The sequence below is a fragment of the Carcharodon carcharias genome, chromosome 5 (genome assembly GCF_017639515.1).
Source record: "Carcharodon carcharias isolate sCarCar2 chromosome 5, sCarCar2.pri, whole genome shotgun sequence".
NCBI lineage: Eukaryota > Metazoa > Chordata > Chondrichthyes > Lamniformes > Lamnidae > Carcharodon > Carcharodon carcharias.
Window position 1 is genome coordinate 113,781,774 of NC_054471.1, and position 20,395 is coordinate 113,802,168.

The 20,395-nt window shown below is 39.9% G+C and overlaps 1 protein-coding gene across 1 annotated transcript in view; it reads right to left on the reverse strand.

Moving 5' to 3' along the window:
* Positions 1-20,395, reverse strand: part of LOC121277993 (chloride intracellular channel protein 5-like) — a 69,953-nt gene that overhangs the window by 33,939 nt on the left and 15,619 nt on the right. The window contains exons 2-3 of the mRNA XM_041187962.1: positions 5,650-5,759; positions 2,772-2,897 (exon numbers count right to left, since the gene is read on the reverse strand). Coding sequence (XP_041043896.1) covers positions 2,772-2,897; positions 5,650-5,759 — 236 coding nt within the window. The remainder of the gene's footprint in view (positions 1-2,771; positions 2,898-5,649; positions 5,760-20,395) is intronic.

The following is a 20,395-nucleotide window of genomic DNA, read 5'->3' on the forward strand; positions in this document are numbered from 1 at the left end:
CTTGGTGAACTTACAATCACTAGGGAAGCAGTACTGAGTAAACTGGTGGAGCTGCGGGCTGACAAGTCTACAGGTCCTGATGGGCTTCATCTTAAGTCTTAAAAGAGGTGGCTAATCAGATAGTTGATGCATTGGTGTTAATTTTCCAAAATTCCCTAGATTCTGGAAATGTTCCATCACACTGGAAAGTAGCAAATATAACCCCTCTATTCAAGAAGAGAGAGGCAGAAAACAAGAAACTATAGGCCAGTTAGCTTGACATCTGTCGTGGGGAAGGCGTTAGAATCGACCATTAAGGAGATTATAGCTGGCTACTTAGAGAAACTCAGGCAATCAGGAAGAGTCAACATGGTTTTGCGAATGGGGAATCATGTTTAACCAATTTATTGGCGTTGTTTGAAGGAGTAACATGCGCTGTGGATAAAAGGGAGCCTGTAGACTCCCTTTGGATTTCCAGAAGGCATTTAATAAGGTGCCACATCAAAGGTTATTGTGGAAAATATAAGCTCATGGTGTAGGGGGTAACAAATTAGCATGGATAGAAGATTGGCTGGCTGGCAGAAAACAGAATGCATGCACAAATGAGTCTTTTTCTGATTGGCAGGATGTGACAAGTGGAATCCCGCAGGGGTATGTGCTGGGGCCTCAACTTTTTACAATTTATATCAATGACTTAGATAGAGGAGTGAAGGTATGGCAGCTAAATTTGCAGATGACACAAAGGTAGGTAGGAAAGTATGTTGTGAAGAAGACGTAAGGAGGTTGCAGACAGATATAGATAGGTTGAGTAAGTGGACAAAAATCTGGCAGATGGAGCATAATGTAGGACAATGTGAAGTTGTTCACTTTGGCAGGTGGAATAAAAAAATAAGAGTATTATTTAAATGTAGAATGGCTGCAGGATTCTGAGGTGCAGAAGAATCTGGGTATTCTAGTGCACAAGTCACAGAAAGTTAATATGCAGGTACAGCAACTAATTAAGGCAGCTAATGGAATGTTATCCTTTATTATGAGAGGAATTAAACATAAAAGTAAAGATGTTATGCTTCAGTTATACAGGGCGTTGGTGAGATCACATTTAGCATACTGTGGGCAGTTTTGGTCTCCTTATATAATGAAGGATGCAAATGTGTTGGAGGAGGTTCAGAGGAGGATTACTAGATTGATACTTGGTTAGACAGACAGTGCTTATTTTCACTGGAATTTAGAAGAGTGAGGGGTGACTTGATTGAAGTATATAAGATCCTGAATGGTATTGACAAGGTGAACATGGAAAAGATGTTTCCTTTTGTGGGTGAATCCAGAATTAGGGGGCACTGTTTTGAAATTAGGGGTTGTCAGAGATGGTCAGAGATGGGGAGAATTTTTTTCTTTGAGGGTTGTATGACTTTGGAACTCTCTGCCTCTGAAGGTGGTGGAGGTGGGATTCACTGAAGATTTTTAAGGTAGAGATAGATAGATTCTTGTTAGGCAAGGGAATCAAAGGTTATCAGGGATAGATGGGAATATAGAATTTTCTGATCTTATTGAATGGTGGAGCAGGCTCAAAGTGCTGAATCACCTACTTCTGTTTCTATTTCATATTTTTGTATGTAAGAATCACTGGAAGATGCTTTCCTTCTGGTGGTGGATTTAAGAAACTCCAGGTGCTTTCCCCAGTTTTCAGAGAGATGATCACTTGAAGTTACTAGTTGGTGAAATGGGGAGCCCATTGGAAGCCAGAAGTAACTGTGGACTGTTTGCTAAAAGGATTGTAATTCTGTTGGGACTGCGATGGGGAATGTCACTTTCTATAGTTAAAGTATAAGTTGCCTACAAAAAGGCAAATAGTGTTTAGTCAATAGTGATTTTTGTTAATTCTGATAGTAAAAATGTTAAGAGCTGAAAGAATGATACAAGCAGATTTCACATATCAGCTGGAAGTTCAAGTCCCTTTTTAAAAGTTATCTGTCTCTGCGGAGATCATAACATGATGAAAGATAGTCGACCTGAAACTTCATCTGTTTCTCTCTCCACAGATGCTGCTTGACCCTCTGAGTATTTCCAGCATTTTCTGTTTCTATTTCATATAACTTTAACTCCATTTGCAAAATTCAAATATGCATATTTGTTTCAAAGTTATCACCATCGTGAAAGTTAGCTGTTAGTGATGATTCTGCTTTTCCCATTTACACCTCCTCTGGAGCCATTTTTTGTTGCTTTACTTGTCTCTTTGGACCTCCTTTACCTTGTGCTATCATCCCATTTTTCATTTAATCTTTCCTGCCCTTCACCCTATCATACAGCTCCCTTCATTCTTTCTTCCCAGCTCTGTACTTGCTTAAAACCTGCTATATCTACAACTTTTGAAAGGTCATTGACCCAAAACATTTTTCTCTGTACAGATGCTGCCTGACCCATTCAGCATTTCTAACATTTTCTTTTTTTATGAAGACCATTACTTTGATTTTGTAGGTCTGGCTGGGACCCAATGGAAAATCCATACCTGGGAATAGTGCTTTTGCCAAGTTGACCTGTACCAGCTGAGCTGAAAATTCAACTCGCTCACCTGTGATCAGAACCAATAAAGTGGATCCAAACCAAATGGGCCACTCTCACAAAGTTTGGTGACACTTTATAGAACTACCTGCCAAGGAAAGTCTTGCTGCTTCAGGTGGCACTAGTATTAATGTTGTTTATTTTAGAGGGCTACTTCTGACCTTGCTCTTGCCATTGAAGGCAACCTGCAAAGCAAACAGGAAATCCAGTTTATTCAAAATAATGGAACTTACTTTGGCAGGCACAGCGTCTCCTCCAAGAATTCTTCAATTTTATTGACATCTGTCTTGACCTCCCCATTAAAGGTCAGGAATGGAGGGTGAGTACCAGGAGCTAGGTTATGTAGATCAGCTGGTTTTCTACAAATAAACAATAAAACTAACCAATAACTACTGCTTTTTGATATAAATACATTAAATAAATCAATAATATTGCAGGAAACATAGCCCTAGATTGCTTAGATTTTTGAAGTGAATTGGCTCAGGCCAGTATTTTGGTTTTATCAGCAAGTGTAAGGACTTAAAAAAGTTAATCAATTCATAAAATTCTACAAAATCTGGCCAGTAATTGGATAAGGAACAAAGAACATAAGAAATAGGAGCAGGAGCAAACCATATAGGCCCTCGAGAGCCTGTACTGCCATTCAATACCATCATGGCTGATCATCTGCCTCAACTCTGCTTTCCCATGTGCTTCCAATATCCATAGATTTTTGGTGTCTCAAGGAATCAATCCACCTCAGCCTTGAATATAAGCCTGCTAACTTTAAAATGCCCTGTTTATCCCTACCCGCTGCATCCTGTCCATTAACCAATCCTCCATTCATGCTAATATAATATACTCAGCTCCATGAGCCCTTATCTTATGTATTAACCTTTTGTGTAGCAGCTTATTGTGTAGCAGCTTTTGAAAATCCCAGTATATACAACACCTTCTGGCTCCCCTTTATCTACCCTGCCAGTTACATCCTCAAACAAGTTTGTCAAACATGGTTTCCCTTTCATAAAACTATGCTGACTTCGATCATACTATGATATCCTAAGCTAATTGTTAAAATTTCCTTCCTAATAGATTCCAGCATTTTCCTGATGACTGGTGTCAGGCTAACTGGCCTGTAGTTCTGTTTTCCCTCCATCCTCTCTTGAATAACAGTGTTACATTTGTTCACTGCCAATCCACTGGGACCACTCTAGAAACTATAGAATTTGGAAAATCAGAACTAGTGCATCCACTATCTCTGTAGCTACCTCTTCTAGAACCCGAGGATGTAGGTCAACAGATCCTGGGTATTTGTCTGCTTTAAGTTTCCCCAATTTTTTTTTCAGCTGATACTAAGCACTTAAGGCTCTCCACTTTTATTAACCCCTTGGTTACCCTCTATTTCTCATCTTCGGGGCAGGAATGGCATAAAAAAATCACCCTGGTTTTCAGAAATCTAGACAAATGTGAAATATATTCAACCAATTCGACAGAAAAAAGCATGAGTATTAATTTTAAAAACCTTTAGATATTTTTTATTAAGATTAACATTTCAACCTTTCAACTTACTTTCAACTACAGAATTAATATAGAAGTCTCCTTATTTTTCAATTTTCTCCTCTCCATAATGTGTATAGCTGAGTAGGTGAAACTATCTTGCAGCCGAATTCTACACCATTCTCATTAAAGCTATCCCATGACTTTCTGACAGAAGGTGTGATTTTAGCAGCAAGAGCTCACTTCTCATCAAGCTTGAATGCCTCACGATCATGGATAATTCCAGTAAGCTACCCAACAGAGAACTGATGAGGTCAGTCAACTAATTTGAGACAGCCAGAGTGATGTACTGCCCCGAGAATCACATACAAGACATTTAGATTGGCTATTATTTTCAATTACTATTCCTATGCAGGAGGACTTTGAATGGTGACACCAATTACTTTAAAAATAATGCTGAATTTCATGATGTTTGAAATCCAATTAAGTAAACAGAAGTACAATGAGCTTTCAAAAACCCCTCACCAGTTCTTTCAATGAGCTTGGTGAATGGTGCAGATATAAACATGGTGAAGGTTCATCTGATCAAAATATTTTGCTATCAATGAAAATTAATGTTTACATAGTATAGATTGTGGTGAAAGAGCATTCATAAAGACAAATATTGTTTTCTCTTGAGTAGTGGCATCAATAACTTCTAATCTGGGTGATATTTTTCAGCCAAACAGACTCAGAGAATGAATACGTAAGGACTAATGCTATTTAGGTCCAACCCCAAATTAACCTGAACAATATTTTTATATAGAAAAACATCAAGGGACATCACAGAGGCAAAATAAAAATAATAGAATTCACAGGAATGACATGACTGTACCCTATCCTGAGCAAAAGATTCAAATTGGAAACAAAAAAAAAATACAGATTGATGTAATGCAGAAATACCAAAGGAGGAGGGAAAAAGTACTAAACAGGTCTGAAACTGCAAGGCTGAACAGTTTCACTCTTATGTTTAGGCACTGGGGTTTGATGTTCGCCTCTAATGTTTGCATCATTAGATTGAGTCAGCCTAAAAATAGCCTCAGCACCCCTTTCCCACAAATGGAATAAATCATCAGCCAGGATTACTACATCCCAGAGATGAATTTGAGAACCATACTAAAATAGAGAGACAGCCAACAACATCACAGGGTAAGTGCATGGAAGAATATCAAGCCAAAAATAGAGATGACAGGTGAACAAATGTTTAGCTGAAAAGACAGTCCAACACAATTTTAAAAGAGGAAAGGGATGTAATGCTCAAAAATTCCAATGGGCAGGACTTAAGCAGCTGATAGCCCTGTCACTAACAGCAAGGTGAAAGTGATGATGGAGTTGGGGTTGGTTAAGGTGACATTAATAGTGGATGACAAAGAAAAAGGAAGAGGGAGAGAGAGAGAGAGAGGGGGGGGGAGAAGAAGAGGGAGAGAGAAAATTAGAACCAGGAAACGACCAGAGGGAGAGCTAAAGGGAGGCTTTTTAAAAAATCCTTGAATAATCCCTAGATAAATGTTTACCACTTCTTTTTAAGTGCAAGTGGTTTGTGAAGTGGCATGTATTCTGCATTATAGTTTAATTCAAATGAACTTATTCCCTTACCTCTTCAGGTCGACTGTTGTGACGTTGAACACAACACCTTTCAGCCACAGAATCATGAAGAGGCGCTGAGAAAAGGGGCAATTTCCAATACTCTCTCCATCGATGCCAGCCTGCAGGAGAAACAAAAAGCACTTGGTCATATTGCCAACAAAATGCATAAGAAGAAAAGATTGATTTTTCACATTTTCAGCATAGTCACTTCTCAACATTTGGGATTGTGAGTTCTCTATTCCTAATTAAGCCTATAATAAGTGGGGATCCTGGTAAGTATAAGGAAAATCATGGGTAGGAGCCAATAATTTTAAAATAAGTGCACTTCAGCATTTCTAAACCACTTTCTTTCTTTTAGAAAAAAGATATTTTTCTGTTAATACTTATGTTTGTGATAACCTTTTTGATAAAAAATTCGATAAGTGTTAATGTTATTTCTCATTTAAAAGATCCCATGGCGTTATTCAAAGAAGGGCAAGGAGGTCCTTCCTAGTGTCCCAGCCAATATTTATCTCTCAACCAACTATACTAAAGCATATTGTTTGGTCAATAATACATTAATGTTTGTGGGACCTTCCTGTCTGCAAATTGGCTATTGCACTTCCGACATAAAAGAGTGAGTACACATCAAAAAGTATTTAAGTTTACTGTAGAGCTTTAGAATGTTGAGTTTGCGGAAGATGCTATATAAATACAAGTTCTTTCTTTAAATAATTCCAATTTTTTGCCTCCAGCACAATTATTGACATCAATGGATTCCCCAGTAGAATCTCCCTATCTGAGGTATTTGGAAAAAGCACAACAGTACAATGAAAGGATGCCAGCAATATCACACAGGGTAAGAGTGGGTGCCCCATGCTCACTGGCACCTCCGTATCTACAGACATAGGTGAACAGGTGATTATTTATAAAGGCAAAGACTCCGATTCCCAAAGGGAGTGGACACAGCAGACCCAATAACTCCACTTAGATATGTGAACATCCATATAACTGATATTAGATGCTTTCTTGCACCCAGTCACATGCAACTGAAAACATGACAGGCGTTCATTAAAGAAAGAATACCAGAGTGATAGCCAATATGTTGATTGTTCCCACTCTCCAAGCTGCCAGTAACCATATCTACAGGCACTGGCATACTTAACTGGCAATGACTGTGGTACACTGCTTTCAGAGAGGCTGAGTCAGAGACAGCCAGATACAAGGACACTTGCAACTACCAAGCAGCATAAAATCAGCATACTCAGTGACAGTATCAGTCAGCAGTGGCCTGAAACCCAGCACCATCTCCCTGCAGACATATCAACTTATAAGAAATGTTGCTGGGAAGTGGCACAGAAACAGCAAACCTTTGAAACTGCCTCATGTTACATATCAGCATTCACACAGGGAAGTAGGAGCCGGGATATGCCATCAATTCACTTGCAAACCCACAACACACCTTGTCGTTTCCATCAGTTCCTAGTCAGCCTCGTTAAAGGCTAATTGTCTGAAATGCCTTTTGAGCTTACCCAAAAGGTTTTCATACAGTTGTTGGTGTGACGCCCCAACCCCTTTAATTGTCCCACTCCTCTGTAATCACCTGAAATTTTCCCCTCCCACAACTAGGGTGCTCCCTGCTCATCTTTATTTGCACCTTGGGGCTACAAATAATGACAATAATAAACTCACATTGAAAAACTGACTGCAAAGCGCACGCTTCCATTTTCAATGTTCCAAAATCAGTTTCTAACCATTCATGTGTAAACTACTTCTATATTGGAAAATCTAGGCTTTAAATCTCAAAAAAAAGGCATTGTTCTGGTCATCAGTAGGACCAGGCCAATTGCAAGTCATTTAGATTGCTATGGCATCATTCAAATCAACTAAAAGTAAAAGGGATGGGCTGGTAGTCCCAAATGAATCAGCCTGTACATGTTTATTTTCATATTCTCAATGGGATTGAAATTCCACTGATCACTGCTCTCAGTGTGCTGACTAACACACTAGTATAAATTTCCAATGTGAACGAGCTCAATTAAGTTGTTTAAAGGGTTCATGCCATTATTACTATATTTTATGCAAATGGTTAACTGGTATATTAAAATAACGTTCTGCAGAATTTCAATCTCAATGCCCAGTTTTAATGTAACCTATCATGATGTTGAAAAAGGTTTTCAAACATTCACAACAACAGCAGAAACAGAAAATGCTGGAAAACGTCAGCAGGTCTAACAGCATCTGTGAATCTCTCCACAGATGCTGTCAGACCTGCTGAGTTTTTCCAGCATTTTCTGTCTTTGTTTCAGATTTCCAGCATCCACAGTATTTTGCTTTTATTTTGCTTTTTTCAAAAATTAATCTCAGTCACCTGCTGCCAGAAATGAAGTATCTCTAGGTTTCACCAGACAGGTAATCTAATAAAAACAGAATTACCTGGAAAAACTCAGCAGGTCTGGCAGCATCGGCGGAGAAGAAAAGAGTTGATGTTTCGAGTCCTCATGACCCTTCATGACCCTTTATCTCTAGGTTATCTAATAATCCTGTCCCTGTGTTTGGATCAATCCATCTGTTACAACTTCATCCCAAAATTGTCAGTACATGTTGCAATTTTTATGGCCTATTCTTCTGCTCCTTGTGATCCATTACATACATTAGGATATCAAACTACAGAGGGCGGCTCTTTCCTAACTGACAAGCAGCCTTTAGTATCTGAACTGCATTTAGATGATGCGTGTTCAAATTTCTGGTCTTTCAAATCAGAAGAATAAATGTATCTGTACGCTCCTCCTTAAACTGTCTTGTTACTAGTCCTAAAAACAAAAAAACTGCAGATGCTGGAAATCCAAAACAAAAACAGAATTACCTGGAAAAACTCAGCAGGTCTGGCAGCATCGGCGGAGAAGAAAAGAGTTGACGTTTCAAGTCCTCATGACCCTTCGACAGAACTGACAGATGCTACCAGACCTGCTGAGTTTTTCCAGGTAATTCTGTTTTTGTTTTGTTACTAGTCCTGTTATTTTCATCAGTGGAATAAGAAACTCCTGATTTAAGGAACAGCAACACAAAAGGGGCATAAGATATATGCTTCATCCAAAGAGTGTAACACTATCAAAACATCTCTCTTTGCTAGCCTTAGTGTAGCCAATGTAATTTATAGATTCAGAACAAACAGCAAAGAATTTTCTGCATTCTTAAAAAACACATTACTTTCCTGCAATCCTGACCCAGTTAATGCTTTCTTTTGGTTTGGTTCTTTAAAGTAACATAATGAACCTGGGGGAAAAGTGTAAACATAGCCAACTAAATTACGTGGCACCAGGTAACTTGCTAAAACAAAATAACCACTGTGCTTTTTATATTATCTTACAGGTTCCGTATTTCTCAGCATTCCCTGTCAATTAAGAACAGCTGGGTCTTCAGGACACCATTCACTATTCATCGAGGAACAAATGACACCTTTTCTCCCCACAGAGAGCACAACAACAGAGGTTGAAAATAACAAGAGGAATGCAACTACTGTAAAGGCATAATTTTATCGGATTTGGTAGGAATTTTATAATAAAGGAATGAAATGCAGTCTCACCAAAAATTGTAAGCAAGTAAACTTAATCCCAACATAATTAAAATTGTATAGTACTGTAGGGAAAAGTATTTGGTTGATTGGCATGTGGCTGTTGGAATTTACAGTTATCCTCCCCACACCCACCACATTGTGTGTTTCCAGATAGTTATTTCCACTGTGTACCAAACTCCTGAATTTTCAGCACTGTCCATTTTAATGAACATTGTGATAGGCATAGCAATAGCAATGCTGTGACTGACTGTCCAAGTCGTTCTCAATAGAAGCAATCCCTGCCTGCATGCAACTAAACCTGGAGAACATTCAGGCTTGGGCTGATAAAAGTGACAAAAAGTTTTAGTGCTACACAAATACCAGGCAATGATGATTGCCTTTCCCTTGATTTTCAATGTTACTACTATCTCTGAACCCACCACCATCAACATTCTGGGGGTTAACATTGGCTAGAAGCTTAACTAGACAAGTTGCATCAATAATGTTGCTACAAGGAAAGCCAAAGGCTGGGTATTCTCTGTGAATAACTGACTCCTCACAGTCTTTCTAGCACCCACAAGTCAGGAGTGTGATAGAATGCTCTCCACTTATCTAGTTGAGTGCAACTCTAAGAAGCTCAACATTACCGAAGACAAAGCAACCCGCTTGATTGGCACCACATCCACCACCTTAAACATTCAGTCCCTCCATCACCAGCACAAAACGGCCGCAGAGTATACCAACTACAAGATGCACTGCTGCAACTTGTAATGACTCCTTCAGCAGCACCTTCCAAACTCGTGACCTTTACCACCTAGAAGGACAAGGGCAGCAAATGCATGGAAATACCACTGCCTACTAGTCACACACACTCCTCTTCAAGTCACACAACATCCTGACTTGGATATATATTACATTCCTTCATCGTCACTGGGTCAAAATCCTGGAACTTCCTACCTTACCGCACTGTGGGTACACCTACATCATATGGACTGGAGCTGCTCAACATGGTTGCTCACGACTACTTCTTCAAGAGCAATTAGGGAATCCTTTCATTTACTAGCCAAGGCATAGAATATAAAATCAGGGAGGTTATGTAGGAACTATATAAAACATTAGTTAGGCCGTAATTTGAGTACTGTCTGCAGTTCTGGTCACCTCTTTAGAGAAAGGGTCTAACTGCATTAGAGAGGGCACAGAGGAGATTTACAAGGATGTTGCCAAGACTGGAAAATTGCAGCTATGAGGGAAGATTGGATAGGCTGGGGTTGTTTTCTTTGGAGCAGAGGAGGCTGAGGGGAGATTTGATGGATATGTACAAAATTTAAAGAGTTTTGAATAGAGTGGATGGGAAGGCCCTATTTAATTTAGTAGAGAGGCCAGTGATTAGATTTAAAGTGATTGGTAGAAGGCTTAGAGGGGAGATGAGGAAAAGCTTTTCACCCAGAGGGTTGTAGGGGCCTGGAACTCACTGCCTGAAAGGGTGGTAAAGACAGAAACTCTCAACTCATTTAAAAGATTTCTGGATATGCACCTAAATGCCATAATCTGCAGGACTATGGACCAAATGCTGGAAAGTGAGATTAGGCCGGATGGCTCATTTTTCAGCTGGTGTAGACACAATAGGCAGAGTGGCCTCTTTCTGTGTTTTAAACTTTCTATGGTTCTATATTCATTTGGAATATTAATAGATGTTGTAAAAAAATTAATTACAGCTAATAATACAAACTCTGGACTTGACCTTAAGCATCAATCATCAACATACAAACCGATCTACGTATATAAAAATCATTCATCCTGCGCAGAGCTGTCATATCACAGAATCATAGAATTGTTACAGCATAGTAGGAGGCCATTCAGCCCATTATGTCTGCACCAGCTCTTCAAATGAGCACTTAATCTAATGCCATTCTCCTGCCTTCTTTCCATAACCCTGCAGATCATTTCTTTTCAAATAATCATCTAATTCCCTCTTGAATGCATCAGTTGAACCTGCCTCCACCACACTTTTAAGTAGTGTTTCCAAGACCCTACCTACTCATTTCACTGTTGTTTCTTTTGCCAATTATTTTAAATCTGTGCCCTCTCGTTCTCGATCCTTTCACCAATGGGAACAGTTTCTCCCTATCCACTCTGTCCAGATCCCTCATGATTTTTAATAACTGTCAAATCTCCTCTCAGCTTTCTCTTCCCCTTATCACATCTCCCTAAGTAGTGTGCATCACATCTTTCAAAAGCATCGTAGCAGAAAGCATGGTCCCAAAGATATCACGCTTCCAAAACATCTCACGTGGAAAGGTAAAAAATCAAAGACTCACTCTCATTTTTCTTTTGGTTTTGGTCCCCATTCCAAATGTTGTTCCCTCGCTACTGACTTTGTCCATCTGCCTGTCAACAGGATGCGATTAAGCCAGTCTGTTCCCAACCTTGGTTTTACATTTGACTCCAAAATAGTTTCTGATGCATATTCATGCCATCACTAATGCTATTTCTATGTCTATTTCTACCTATTAATACTGTCCAAATTCACCTGTCTCCACTCATCTGCTGCTGAAGCTCTCATCCATGCCTTCATTACCTCTGTACATGACTACTACAATGCACTCCTAGCTGGTCTCCAATATTCTACCCTCTGTAATCTTGAAGGCAACCAAAATTCTGCTGCCTTATCTTAACTCACACCATTTCCCATTCCCCTATCACTCCTGTGCTTGCTGACCTACATGGTTTCCAGTGGCAATATCTCACTTTTAAAATTCTCACCCGTGTTTTCAAATCTCTCCACGGTCTTGCCCCTCCCTATATCTATAAGCTCCTCCAGCCCCACAACACTCCGAGATATCTGTGCTATTCTAATTCTGGCCTCTTGTGCATCCCAGATATTAATCGCTCCACCATTTGCGGCTGTGCCTTCAGTTGCTGTAGCCCCAAGCTCTGGAATACCTTCCCTAAACATTTCCACCTCTCTACTTTGCTTTCCTTCTTTAAGACACTCCTTAAAACTTACACTTTTAACTTGGTCATTTGACCTAATATCTCCTTATGTGATTCGGTGTCATACTTTGTTTATAATGCTCCTGTGAAGCACTTTGGGATGTTCTAAAGCTGCTATATGTTGTTGTTGTGTCTCATTATGCAGAAATGTCATCAGATCTTTACTTGTCACTTCACACGATGAAGTACTGAGAAAGGGAACTCAGTGAGTACCAGAATGCAGGTATGATGTCTGACTAGTCTGCCTACGATAAACTGTATTTTAGATGATATTAGGATGCTGTGTATGTTTAAAAGCTGTTGCACAAGCCCCCAGGTGTTTGTAAGGTGGACTTTGCAGGGTCGACTGAGCTGGGTGTGCCAGTGCCTACGTTAATGCCAGGTGTTCTGTTGGGTTTATTTTTAATAATTTTTGTAACTGCTTTGATCCAACTGAGTGGCTTGCTGGGTCATTTCAGAGGGAATTTAAGAGTCAACTAAATTGCTGTGGGTTGGGAGTTACATGTAGATCTGACCAGGTAAGGACAACAGGTTTCCTTCCCCAAAGGACAAGTAGCAAATCCCAATGGGTTTTTGGAACAATCCAGCAGTTTCATAGTCACCATTACTGATAGTAGCTTTTTATTCCAGATTTATTTATTGAACTGAATTTAAATTCCTCAGCTGTCCTGGTGGGATTTGAACTCATCACCAGATCATTACTTCAGGCCTCTGGATTTTTGGTCCAGTAATATAACCACTAAGCTACCATCCTTACTATGATGTTTTATGACATACATAGGACTGTGATTGCAATGGTGATGAATAACTGGGCAGAATGTGCACTGAGCGTGTCCCACCTAGTTTCACCGATACACAACAGAACAGGCAGCATGAAAATGGTACAACTAAAGTTAATTTTGTGGGTCTTGAAGGAGCAGGACTGTTGTACTAGGGTCACCCTCCCCAACCTACTTTCCTGTTCGCCACCTGGATTCTGGGCTATCCAATATTAGCCAGGCTGGAGCTAGCGAGCTCCAGTAGTCTGCCCATTTGGCATAATAATGAGGTCCTCCTTCTAGGAGGATTGGGCAGTCAGTGGGTCCGCTCTGGCAGATGGCTGCTCGATAGTTAAAATTTACCCCATTGTATTTCAGTGATATATATTGGCTAGGACACCAGGAGAACTTTTCTGCTCTGCTCTGAATGGTGCTGCAAAATGTTTTACATCCACCTGAGAGAACAGACGAGTTTTCAGTTCAAGGCTTCATCTGAAAGATAATACGTCCGACATTGCAGGACTTCCTCAGTACAGCACTGGAGTCAGGCACATTATGCACTCAAGTGCCTGAAGTGGGCCTTGCAGCCACAGCCCTTTGCCTGAGGAGGTGAGAGAGTTCTAAACACTGAACTGAGGCCGAGGCTTTACAGCCTCATAATAAACACATTTAGCCAGTGGGGACAGAATTAAGGCTTCCATCCAATCAGTCTGTACTGAATTTGTACTTAAGTTCTTGAGGTGGAAAGGGAAACTGCCAACCTGCTGCACGACCAAGCTTTCCATTCACACTGTTTTCAAGGGAAAAAGTTTAGTTAGTCACATTACCACATGTCAGGAAGCTGATAATGGACATGAAATTTGGGCATATGTTTGGCTGAGTTACTGTCATTCTTAAAAGTCAATCTGCATTCCAAACTAATGTCGTTCCTGTTGTAAAGTGACTCTCAGCCAAATTTCCACCCTATTCTTCTTTCTTCAGCATTGAAGGTCCTTTAGAAGTTATAATGTGGGATTGGTAGTGAAAGCCAAGGCTGAAATTTAAACCTATTACTACAGCTGAAATATTTATGGAAATTCCATTGGCTTCTTCATTAAATCTAGCTGCCTCTCAACAAGCAGCAAAATGAAAAGGTCTCAATCTAAGCACCTCAGGTAAACAAGAGATGATAATGAAAGTGAAAAGCAAAATATTGAAGTCAGAACAAAAAACACAAAAGGCTGAAAACACAGGACAGGCCAGTCAGCACCTGCGATGAAAATGGACATGTTTACATTTCAGGTGCCAACCCCAGTTCAGAACTGAAAAATGGAGGGGAGAAACATAAAACAGACAATACAAAGAGGAAAGCAAAATGCCGCAGATACTGGAAATCTAATATAGAAACAGGAAATGCTAGAAAAACTCAGCAGGTCTGACAGCATCTGTGGAGAGAGAAACAGAGTTAATGTTTCGAGTCCGTATGACTCTTCTTCAGAGCTAAGGAGTAGTAGAAATATGATTAAATTTATACTGTTTAAGGGGGTGGAGCAGGTGAAGCTGGAGAGAAGGCCAGTGTTGGGTGGGAGCTAAGGAGAGATTGACATGGGCGAAAAGACAAAGGGGTGTTAATGGTAGTGGTAAGGGAAATTAGAGGTGCTGATAGTGGCATAAAGGTAAAACAGTAGAATGTGTTAACAGCAGAACAAAGGTAAGCACTCCATGAAAGAGCAACATGTAACAAGGAACAGATGGTATTTTCGGGGTGGGGAGAGGTATGGTGGTTGGGGAAAAATGATGGAAAAAGGGATGAAAAGAGGATAAAACAATGAATAAATGAACAAAACTGAAAATAAGTGGATAGAGAAAAAAATAAATTTTAAAAAAGGGCATTAAAAAGAGGGTGAAAATAGAGGACAGAGTTCATGGTCTGAAATTGTTGAACTCATTGTTAAGTCTGGAAGGCAGAAAAATGCCTAATCAGATGATGAGGTGCTGTTTCTTCCAGTTTGCGTTGGGCTTCACTGGAACATTGCAGCAGGTCCTTGGATGGTGAAGATAGAGGAGGCAATGGGGCAGGTGTTGCACCTTCTGCGATTGCATGGGAAGGTGCTGTGGGAAGGAGAATGAAATGTTGGGAATGATGGAGGAGTGGACCAGGGTGTCCCAGAGGGAACGGTCCCTATAAAATGCTGACAGGAGGGTGAGGGGAAGATGTGTTTGGTGGTGGCATCATGCTGGAGTTGGACTTTTCTATTGAGAACTTCCAGTGTAACGTTGGTCATGTCAGTTTCTCAATTCCGCTTACTCTAATACATTGCTCTGACTTTTGTTATCATATTGGTCAAGACCAGTGACATTTTATTTGTTAAAAAAAGAAATCCGAAATCCCAGTTTTTTACTTAAAGAATGAAGCCACAAGATTCCATAGTTTAAACAAAATAATTTTTACTATACAAGAGTCAAACAAAGCAAATACTTAAGACTGTCTTAGCTAACTACCTCAACTCTAAAACCCAGAACCAATAGAAGTTAAATATAAATTAACAGGGAAATTGTGATCAATTATAAACTATAGATTACACGTTTATTAGCAGGTAAAACTAAAACAGACCTTACTCATTGGCTCAGCAGTCCACTCAGCATATAGGTAATCAAACTCAGTCACAAAGTCCTTCGAAACTCAGTGTTCCTTACAAAGAATTTCAGCTTCTCTCCTCGAATGTAGCCTGGTCCTCAGCCGACAGCAGCACACAACCGACTCATGTTCCATGGGCACGGTCTTCACCAAAAATAGTACACTTCTGCAGAACTTCCTCAACATGGTCTGGATGTTATCTTCAAGTAACAGAAACAGCTGTAGCAACTATATCTTTGCTTATTCTCAACTTCTGGACCTAGTCTCTGTCTCCTTCAGCCTGCCTGTACTGCACCACTGGATTCATCATCTATATCTGATCGCCAATGGCTCTGTCTCCTTTTATATACCTTCAACCATAAGCTTTGGTTCCCAATCTCAGTGTCAGTCTCAACTTTCCTTAGCAACTGGGAGGGTCAGTTTCTATTCTCAGTTTCCCTTTCACTTTGGGTCTGTCTCAAAAAATACAAGCTTTATCCACAGATTCTATCACAATTGCAGTGCTCAATTCTCTTGGGTCTAATTCAGGCATCATTAGGAGTTTTGATGATCAAAGGGGTGCACTGTTGTTGCTGGTGGAAGGCTCACTACCTTGCTGAGGCTGAATCCCCACTTTGACCCACTAGTCCTATTCTCCTTGGACCCACAAAAAAAAGACATTTGCAGAATCTGCTTTGGCTTGACTACTCGCTGAAAGAGCTTACAGCCTGTATTCTGCCTAGTAGTCTCCCAAAAATGGCAAGTGAGCCCAATGTAAACTATAGCATGCCAGTTTACAGTTGAAACAGGTCTACCATCTGATTCAAGGGGCACCTTAGATGTCCTGGAGGGGAGGGGTGTGGATTGGTGGGAGATTGCCATGGCCAAAGTGATGGTGGGAATGGAACAGGAATTTTTCACCTATGATTTTTGATACTGATACTGCCTCAGGTACTTTGATTCTTGATTGACGAGGGAGTCAAAGGTTATAATTGGTAGACAGGAAAGTACAGCTGAGGCCGCAATCAGGTCAGCCATGATATTATTAATTGGCAAAATAGGCTTGAGGGGCTGGGTGGCTTATTCCTGTTCCTAATTCAAATGTCCATACGTAGGTCACAAAAATTAAACTGCTCTCTCACCAGTGCCATCCAAACAAGCAGATATTTGAATGTCACTGTACTCACTTTACTTAAAATAAGGTTTTTTGTGGATCAGGGTGGTATTAAATGTTTTACTGATTAAAGTGATCACTTCTATGATTTAACTTGTGATGAAGAGCTAAAGGGGAGTTGTAATAACACTACAGTCATACAAGAGGCCAATTGCATGTGTAATTAAATGAACACAATGGTGAAAGATACCTCTTCACAACATTAATCTCAGTAAGACTCAGAAAAATTGGAAAATTCCAAAAGTTGAATTAGTTGACAGGTCTGAAAAATTTCCTGTGAAAAATCAAAATGTATCAGCTGATATCAGTAACTGTAAACCTACAATGGTGCAAGGCACCACTAAATACTGATATCAAACAGGAAACCCGAGTTTCTTCTCAAATGGTCATGCCTCCAATTAAAGTGTCACCTTGGTCACTGTAGTGAAGGCAATATCATGATTATCTTATCTCGCCAACAAAATTATTAAATTAAATGGCAGCTTCAACTTGCTACAACAGCACAACTGACAAGGCTTCCTCTTCACAACAATGACTCCAAATTGCTAATTTAATGGGTTAAAAGCAGGAAGATTAAATTTAATGCTGTTGAAAAAGTTATGCTCATAGCCTTCAAGATTAACAGCAGCCTGCTGTGAATCTGTGTGCATTTCAGCTTTCATTCTACTGTGGCAAATTTCTATTTATGATCACAAGAATAACTGCTAACTTAGTTATGTTATCTTCAGCAAAATGCTTTATTCATAGGATGGTGAGGAATGTAGAACTCACTATATAACTTTCCACTGGCCCTGACTGTATCAGAGCTGTCGAAGCTGCGAGACCCATCCACCCTTTTAAAGCAATATTCATTCAGAAAAATATAAACAACATTTCAACAGCAAAAAAAGCAGCATGATCATTGACTCAACAATAGTCAAATGGAATGCGCCAAGCAACTACTGACATTCAATCTTTGTTACTGTGTTAGGTTTGACATGAGCTTTTCATCAAGTGAATGAAACACAAAAAACACTGCAGTAATTCAATACAATGTGCTCACAATGGAATAAAGATCTAGAAAACAGCTGACAACAATATCTGACAAACTTCAATGCTGTGCACAAATTCTGTTGTAATACTGACTACTAGTAGTTAAAAAAAGGGAATAAAATACAGGTACATTTATGGCAGATGAGAATAATTTGGGCTGTAACTTGAATTGCAAATCATATCATCCTCTTTACATGACAACAGTGTTATGGAATGGCCTCTCATCAAGGAATAAGTTACAATGACATGGAAAACCAAACTGATCGCCAGGCATTCAGTCCAGTTCATATGAGGCATGAAACTGCTGGACCCTAATCTGCCACTAAGTTGTCATCTCACTTAGATAGGTCACAGGATAGGAAATGAAATAATTTTAAATTAGTGAAGTAGAGGAGCTCTTGGGAGATTGGACCTAGGGAATGCTGCAGCAGAGTTTTATTTTATAAATACTGATGATGCACTTGACATTCATTTCCCAGACACTAACACTTGTCACATTGATGATCACTAAAAGAACAGAACCACAGTTTGGTTCACCTCTCATGGTCCTTTCATTAGAATTGAGCTAATGTTCTATTATGAACACTGGACTTTCAACCAGGGGGCAAGGAATTCAAATCCCAGCTTTGACTACTTTTGGAGTTCCTCACTTTGACTATTGTTTGAGTTCACCTACATTCTATGGATAAGCTCTTAATCAAACTATTTAGTAAAGCACTGCATGTGTATGAATGGGAGCAAAACTAATGCTACCCTGCCATCAAGTGACATTGCCCAGATAAGTGCCAAGGAAGTGTTCAATATTCACATTAATTTCAATGTTCCTCATATTAGCTAGATTGCTTAGGCAAAGCAGGAATTTGTTTGTGTTTCCATAGTTAAACCTTTGATGAGGTTTCCAACAATCAAACATGCCTGGACATGCTGACTGTGTTTAGCAGTATATTTATTCGTAGAGGGCCTTTCTGTTACTTGCATTCAGAAAGTAAGTGTGACTATTTTCTTGCTGAGTAATAAGTTGAAAAAATTCACAATTCCACTGCTTGTCAATAGTGGAGATAAGTGAAATAACTCAACCAGAATGAAATCTAGATATTCAACCATGCAACACCTATTTTTCAGCTGCAAATGGCTTCTAATCCTCCAATATGGCAGGCAGGAAACACATGCTCATTGAGCCATAAGTGCCTGCAATTTGAGCAAAAATAAATCAGTATGCAGTGGACACACATGAAACAGGCATTAGGACCCTTACATTATGACAGTGATGACACATCAAAAGTATTTCATTGGCAATAAATACTTCAAAAGTATTTCATTGGGGAATCCCAAGGTCGTGAAAGTTACTATATAAATACAAGTTCTGCTTTCTTTTATTTGAATATGCAAAATGACCCTAATGACTATTTGAAGTCTCCTCCGTATTGGGTTGCTTTGGCACTGGCTGTGTTCAAGAAAGCCAGATCCACATGTGGTCTAACAGCAGCAGGTTGCAACCAACACTCAAAAGTGCTTCTCTCAATCTCATAATCAAACTACCTGAGCTGCTGCCAGCCACTAATTCTGACTGCTGCCTCCTTGATCTCCACCACTACATCTCCCCATAGGTAACAATCTCTGTCATTCCAATCAATCCCAACCTCTGCCCACTTCCCACCCTTCCCCATCACCACTTTCCACCCCCTCATGGCTATCACCACCATCCCAACCCGATTGCCTTCTTTCCTAACCCAAACACTTTTATCACATTGTCATGATTTTCAATTCCTCTTTGCTGGCAAGTTACCTAGGGATACCTATTGAGTTCTTTATTTTCATTGAGTCAGTAAGCTGAAGCCCTATAAGTCCAATATCATGTGCACTTTGAACAGATATATTCACATGCTGGGATTTTTGCTAAAATTGGTAGTGTTTAAATTTCTAGGCCAGCAACTCTTTAAAGAAAGTCAGCTGATAACTCTATTCCCTCTTCTCTCGAGCAACGCATTACCTTATCCAGCTTTTCCAATAAAGTCATTTTATTAATTTACTGATTTTGTAATCCCGTTTTTGAAAAACGATGGAGTTGATGGGAGCCATAATTTTCACTTCTTCCTTCTTTTGTTGCGAATCACATGCATAAAAATGATGCAAAAATTAACAGAACAATAAACTACAAATGTCAGCCAAGCTCTTCCTACTTGCAACGTGCCGTTGGGCCTCAAGGCCCAGAGACACCTGAGCCCCTGTGGTAGTGACGCTGGCCAAAATTAGAGAAAGGAGGTTTGCAATAATTGGAGTAACAGGGAAGAGGCCATTACATGCAGCAGCAGACATTTTCTATATTGATTCATGGAATGTGGGCATCAATAGGAAGGCCAATCTCTAATTGCCCTGGAGAAGGTGGTGGTGAGCCACCTACTCAAACTGCTGCTGTCTGTGTAGTGAAAGTGCACCCACAGTGCTGTTAGGTAGAAAATCCTAAGAATTGTGACCCTGCAATGATGAAGAAATGACAAAATATTTCAGAGGCAGGATAGTGTATGTTTTAGTGGAGAACTTGCATGTGGTATTCCCAAGTGCCTCCTGCCCTTATCCTTCTAGGTGAGAGAAGTCTTGAGTTTGCAAGTGCTGTTGAAAAAGACTTGGTGAGTTGCTGGATCTTGAGAATGATACATACTGCAGCC